At 37.1% G+C, this 6,501-nt stretch overlaps 1 protein-coding gene across 1 annotated transcript; it reads right to left on the bottom strand.

Moving 5' to 3' along the window:
* Window positions 1-3,107: 3,107 nt before the first annotated feature.
* On the bottom strand, window positions 3,108-5,566 carry LOC112451167 (macrophage mannose receptor 1-like). Its single transcript, XM_025009572.2, has 3 exons — window positions 5,245-5,566; window positions 3,500-3,780; window positions 3,108-3,416 (listed from the first exon to the last, which is right to left on the bottom strand). The coding sequence occupies exons 1-3, from the start codon at window positions 5,543-5,545 to the stop codon at window positions 3,231-3,233; spliced, it is 768 nt and encodes a 255-aa protein (XP_024865340.2). The 5' UTR covers window positions 5,546-5,566; the 3' UTR covers window positions 3,108-3,230.
* Window positions 5,567-6,501: the final 935 nt, after the last annotated feature.

The following is a 6,501-nucleotide window of genomic DNA, read 5'->3' on the forward strand; positions in this document are numbered from 1 at the left end:
CCAGTTCTTATTAGATTCCTGAGGCAATCAACGAGGGATAAAGTAATCATGGCAGCTAAGGAGAAGCGCGGGTTTGAGTGGCGAGGATGCAGGCTATCAGTGTTTCCGGATATGTCTAAAAAACTGGCGGAGAAGAGGAAGGCCTTCACCACCGTGAAAAGAAAGTTGCAGGAGCGCAACACTAAATACACCCTGGCATTTCCAGCAATGCTGCGCGTGAGGTGGAAGGATAAAAATGTAACTTCAGCTCTGCGAAAGCAGCAGAGAAGTTTTTCAACGAGGAGAGCCGGGAGGAGAACGATCAGAGGGAGGACACGCCAAATTCAACCGAATGATGTAATTCCTGGGAGCCCCACAGCAGATGCTGAGTCTGACGGTCGGAAGACGGACCTCGCCACTTGTCATCATGAACAGAGCGAAGCGGAGTTCCACAGACCTGATAAGGTTTCTCTCTTAGTTATCCTTTTTTCAGCTGCCTTAGACAGCAGCAATAAAGTTCTAAGTTGTTTTTTATTTTTTTATTTTAATTTTTCATATAGGTTTTTTTTTTCGTTTACATGACGGGAATGTTCCATGCCCATGTAAATTGTTTTCTTATTGGCTGGGTGCACTCACAGAGTAGGTTGGGTATCAGGGGACAGGGACATAGATATATCTGCTCAAAGTGTTTTGTTACAGGTTTAAAACATGTATCAATCTGTAATCGGTAATGACTGGGAAGGATATAAAATTTACATCTTGGAATATTAATGGATGTGGAAATCCAGCCAAAAGGTGCAAAATATTGGCTTATATAAAGACAAATCAAGCCGACATAATATTTCTCCAAAAAACTCACCTAAATGAGGGGGAAGAGTCCAAGTTGAAAACAGGTTGGGTAGGACATATTTTTCATAGCTCTCACTCAAGTGCTCGCAATGGTGTAATTATTCTTATTAGGAGAAATATTCAGTTTTCATTGATAAAACAAGTCAAAGACACAGAGGGAAGAATGGTGTGTGTCGAAGCAATGATAGAAGGGGTAAAGCTTCTACTCTGTAACATATATGCACCCAATAAGGAGGACCCTAACTTTTTTCATAACATAAATAGTCTATTGGGAGACATGGAAAAACAAAAGATTTTAGCAGGGGATTTTAATGAAGTTATGGATCCTATTCTGGATAAAAGCACCTCAAAAGGCTCACTTAGCTCTAAAGGCAGGGATGCAGTTCATATGCTAAAGGAAGATTTGGGTCTAATAGATGTTTGGAGGTTAATTAATCCATCAAAAAGAGAGTACACATTTTATTCTCATTGTCATAAATCCTATTCTAGGATTGATCTTTTTTAAATTTCAAAACTCATAGTAAACAGTGTGCGAAGCTGTGGTATTAAAACTATTGCACTCACTGACCGTGCAGCAATGGAATTATGTATAAAATTAGGGCTGGAGAATATAAGAGGCCCCAGATAGAGAATGAATGTCTCAATCTTACAAGACAAACACTTTAAAGAACAGCCGGGGCAGGACCTAAGACACTTTTTCGAAATAAATATTGGCAGTACAGAACATGTTCAAACTGCCTGGGAGGCCTCTAAGGCGTTCCTGAGGGCAAACTTATAGCATATGCTTCATGAAAGAAAAAAGAGTTTATGTAAAATTCGAGAATTGGAAAGAGAAATCAAAGTTAAAGAAAACAATTTGGCTAGATGTTATGATGATTTACTTTATTGAGATATTTGTGGGCTTAAGTTTCAGTTAAATGAAACTTATACTTATAACAAAAAAGTAGAATATTCCCTGTTTAGGTTAAAAACTTCATTCTATGAGGGAGGGGAGAAAACGGGCAAATTATTAGCAAGACAAGTTAAAAAAGAGGACTTTTTGAACACAATCCCTGCTATTAAACAAGGAGATACTTTAGTAACCTCAGCAAAAGACATAAACAGTGTCTTCAAACAAATTATGAAACATTTTATACATCCTCAGTGTTTAACGAGACAAACCAAAGAGACAGCGATGTTTTTCTCTCTAAACTTAATCTACCAAGGCTATCTCAGGAGCATGTAGAGTGGTTGGAAACACCAATTACAGAAAAGGAGATTAGCAAGGCAATCTCAAGGATGGGGAAATCCCCCGGCTGTGACGGTATTCTGTCAGATTACTACTACTTGTATTTCTTGAGGTTTTGGACAGAAAACTGCAGTGTGTTAATTTCACTGTTTTTATGCCTTACTAGAGTTTGTGCATTTTGGGCTGTTTTGGAGACCTTTTTAGACAAAGTATAATTTTCATGGTTTTTGATGCCTTACTGTATTAGTTGTATTTTTTAAGGTTTTGGATGGAAAACTACAGTGGGTTGTTTTTACCGTTTTTATGCCTTTGTGTATTTTTGGCTGTTTTGGGGTCCTTTTTATTCTCCTTGCAACACACCAATTTTTCCTGTCCGAAATGCAAATGGTATTGACTGGAGATTGGTCCACGACCTGAGAGTAGCGAATGACTCCATAGAAACCAGAGCACCTAATGTGCCTGATCCACACACGTTGTTGAACTTTTTAAAGCCAGAAAATGAATTTTTTTTTTACAGTAATTGACTTAAGTAAGGCATTTTTCTCAGTACCAGTTCATCAAAATTTACAACACTGGTTTGCTGTACGGACAGCGCCGAGACTGTCCGAAGTAAAAATGTCAATGTCCAATTGGAAACAAATGACTTTTAATTACTGGCAACAAAACATGGCTTCATTGATTTTGTTCATTTATTACAAATGATGCAGTAGATTTTTGGTAGTGAATGACTCATAATTAGTGATACACACCTACAAAACATTCAAATGAAAAACACTGAAGAATTTTATATTTTGACAGCTATTGTGGCTTTAAGCAATAACTAAATAAGGCTTTAGGTAATCACTGCTGTTTTAGAGGGATACTTGTGCCTGCAGTTCCTATTACAGCCCTGAGGATGGCAGCAGAGGAATATTTATATTACTCCTAATTCTCTTGATTAATTTCAAAATGGCTCTCCGGGGAAACCCTCAGGAATCTTACTGCGTTGTAGAATAAAAAAAACAAACAAAAAAATAAAACAAAACAAAAACTGGTTAAAGACTTGAACAGCTGAGAAATAAGAGGCTTTTTTTAATGTCAAACAAATTTAGAAGATAAAACAAAGTTTTTAGGAACTTGACATTATTACAAATAGCGGAGAGTACAGGGTGAAACATGATGATTTTCTGCAGGTTTAAAACTTCTTGTAACAGAAGAAGTTCCTTCTCTGGCTACAATCTTTGATTCCAAACAATGTGGTGCTGTTCTTCTCGAGGACACCACACCTGCCAGCTGGGCAGCTTGGAATGTCCTTGTACCACGCCCATTCACCAGCGACCCAGAACCACTTGTGACCCAGGTATCTCAGGCCCGTCCACACCTGCCAACATTTAGAGGAGAGATCCACATAAGCACAGAGGCAGAGCTGGTCAAACACCAACACAGTGTAGTAAACTGACCCACCTCATCAGTGGTGGCCTGCTGAGCCTGCTCTCGTGCATAGTCATGATCATCCTTACTGATCAGAGTGACCAGGTCGTACCTGTGGATCCAGATCCCAGAGGCTGAACTCACTCCCCCCAGAGACCTGCAGTGTCCTAACGCCTCCTCCCATGTTTTATTTTCCTTCACCAGAACCAGCTTCTGATCAGAACACATGACTGTGTGGGTGCGATCACACCTGTCATTCATCCATTCGTTGGTATCAGGCATCTTAAAGCCACAGTGTTCATCATCATTTGGTTCTATGAGGAAGACAGAAAAAAACTGTTTCTCATCTTAGTAAAAAAAAACAAAAAGTAGTTAATCTTAGGTCAAGTCTAATTTTCTCTAGATATTTTTTAACATTTTTTTTCTCCATTTATGAAACAATTTACATTCACCTATTCTAAGAAAAGTACTGAAATACCCACACTGTGCTACTCATGGTGAGCAGAGAAACAAGTAAAACATGCAGGATAGTGGCCCTCAAGGACCAGGATTGGACACCCCTGGTCTAGGTGGTGCCTAGAGAACAATGTGAGCTACGAAGTTAATTGGCAGACATTCTGGAGAAAACCTGGTCTGATGCAGAGAGATGGCATCCATCCTTCTTTGGATAAAGCCACTGTTTTTCTTTTAGAATCTGGCAAATTTTATTAGCTCTTCAAATTCTGACAACTTAGAGTCGAGGTCAGGAAACAGTCTAAATCTTACACATCTCTGTGCTGCTTCTCCTCTGTTACCCACTTAAACCCCCACTGTCTGCTTGTCCACAATCCAAATTAAAAAAAGAAATCAGCTTATGCAAGATAAATTATGAAAAAACAATTACAAAACAATAAAGGTAAACACTGTTACCTAACAGAACAGAAATATAAAACTATTAAATGAGGATTACTAAATATAAGATCTCTCTTATCTAAGGTTCTGTTTGTTAATAATTTGATAATGATTTATTTTATCTTGCAGACACTTATTTACAGAAGGGAGACTTTGTTAGTTAATAGGAGTAGGCTCAATAATACTACCTAATCTTTCTAAGGAGGCTGAGGAGGAGGAGATGCTATTTTGACCCTGTACTCAAACCTACTCATTCATCATACTCTTACTTTGGTTTTGAAATATGCCATAAAGATTAAGCAAATAACAGTGTATCATCACAACCCTGTTTTATCTCATTATTCTTGCATAACCTTTGACTTTATATTGATTGACTACATAGCCACTGAGAGAAAATTTCTTCACAGTAAATGTTTATCAGTAACTACATTTTAAAAAATATATATTTTGTCTCAAAGGGTAACGCAACAGAGAGCTGTGATTTAAATTTTACTTTCCCACAAATCAATGAACTTGTGTCCATGTACTATTGGAGAGCTGATGTTTGAGGTCATTATTGACACTTGATGGACTGATATCTTGTCTGATGGCAATAATTTTGGAATGGAAGAAAAAATGAAGCAAATGGCTCACAATCTACTGATGACATATTAGATGTAAACTGAAAAGGTTGAGTTTCTGATGGTTAAAAAACTCTAAAATCATGACCATATAGTAAGTAAAAAAATAAATAAAAACTTGGGTTTTGTTTATTATGTTCAATGAATATGAATATTTAGGACGATAGTAAGTGGTCTGATTTTTAACACAGCAGAAACTCCAAAATCATTTGAAAGTCACAGTGAAAGATCTGTCAACTTTTACAGTTGTAAGTTAGTTCTGCTTACCACCCTCATGCCAGTTCAGAAAGGTTGCAATCTCGTCTCCTCTAGACCATTTCCATGGACTTGTGTTATCGTCTCGATATAATCCAATCCAACCTTGGCCACTTATGAAGACCTGATTTTCTTTTTCACTTTTGATTGAGACGAGATCCATGTTTCTTTCTCTGCAGTCAGATTGGGCTTGGTTCCAGGTGACCATATTACGATAATGTGTGAAGTTCAGAAGTGTAAGAGGCAACAGCTGTCCACAGAAGGGATGAAGGATGAGCAGCAGGGAAACCAAGATGCAGATGTTTCTCATCATGTTCCTGTTAATGGGCTTCTAAATACCTGCGGTTAGAATATTAGTTTTCTTTATTAAAAAATTATTTCAGTAAGGTATTAGCTTAAAAGTGACAAAATTCTGAAAAAAAGGATTTGATTCAGTTTGATTTTTTTTTTACATGTATGGTTCAAAAAGTACAACACTTCCAAAAATTTTGCGTAAAAATGAAAATGTAAACATAATGACATGATTTACATATCTTATAAACCCATACTTTATTAACAATGGAGCATATTAAACATCAAATGTTTAAACTAAAATATTGTAGCATATTTAAGAAAAAAATATGTAACTTTGAATTTGATGACAGCAACACGTCTCAAAAACATTGACACAGGGGCAACAAAAGGCTGTAGAAGTAAGTCATACAAAAAAGAGTCAGCTTGAAGAGAATTTTGTGCATACAGATTTTTCCAAATTCTTGAGACCTTTTGATGATGTTATGAACTGTAGATGATGTGATCTTCAACGTCTTCTCAATTTTCAGTTAAGGAATAAAATTCTGAAATTCAGTGGCGTCACTAGGCCTGTTTTCAATTCAATATAATGTGGCCAGAATATGAGTTTAAATAAATAACCATATATAATTTCATTATTAACTCAAATATATGATCATAAATCTGTCAGTTTTCTTTTTCCTTACAGTATAAGGTAGAGATCCTCTTTGGTGCGTCGTTATCAAATCCATTCCACTTGTTCATATAGAGTACTCCCTCACCACATGAAATCTAGTCCATGTTTTCCCTACAAACTTCCTTATCCGATCCATTCCACTTGTTCATATAACATACTCCCACAGTACATGGATTCCAGTCCACGTTTTCTCTGCAACCGTGACACCAGAGTGTTAGCAAGTTTACAAGCAGAGCCAGCTAAGAGCAGCATGAACATTCAGTGAGCAGACCAGGAGAATGTTCAGTAAAAAATGGACATAC

The sequence above is a fragment of the Kryptolebias marmoratus genome, linkage group LG12 (genome assembly GCF_001649575.2).
Source record: "Kryptolebias marmoratus isolate JLee-2015 linkage group LG12, ASM164957v2, whole genome shotgun sequence".
NCBI lineage: Eukaryota > Metazoa > Chordata > Actinopteri > Cyprinodontiformes > Rivulidae > Kryptolebias > Kryptolebias marmoratus.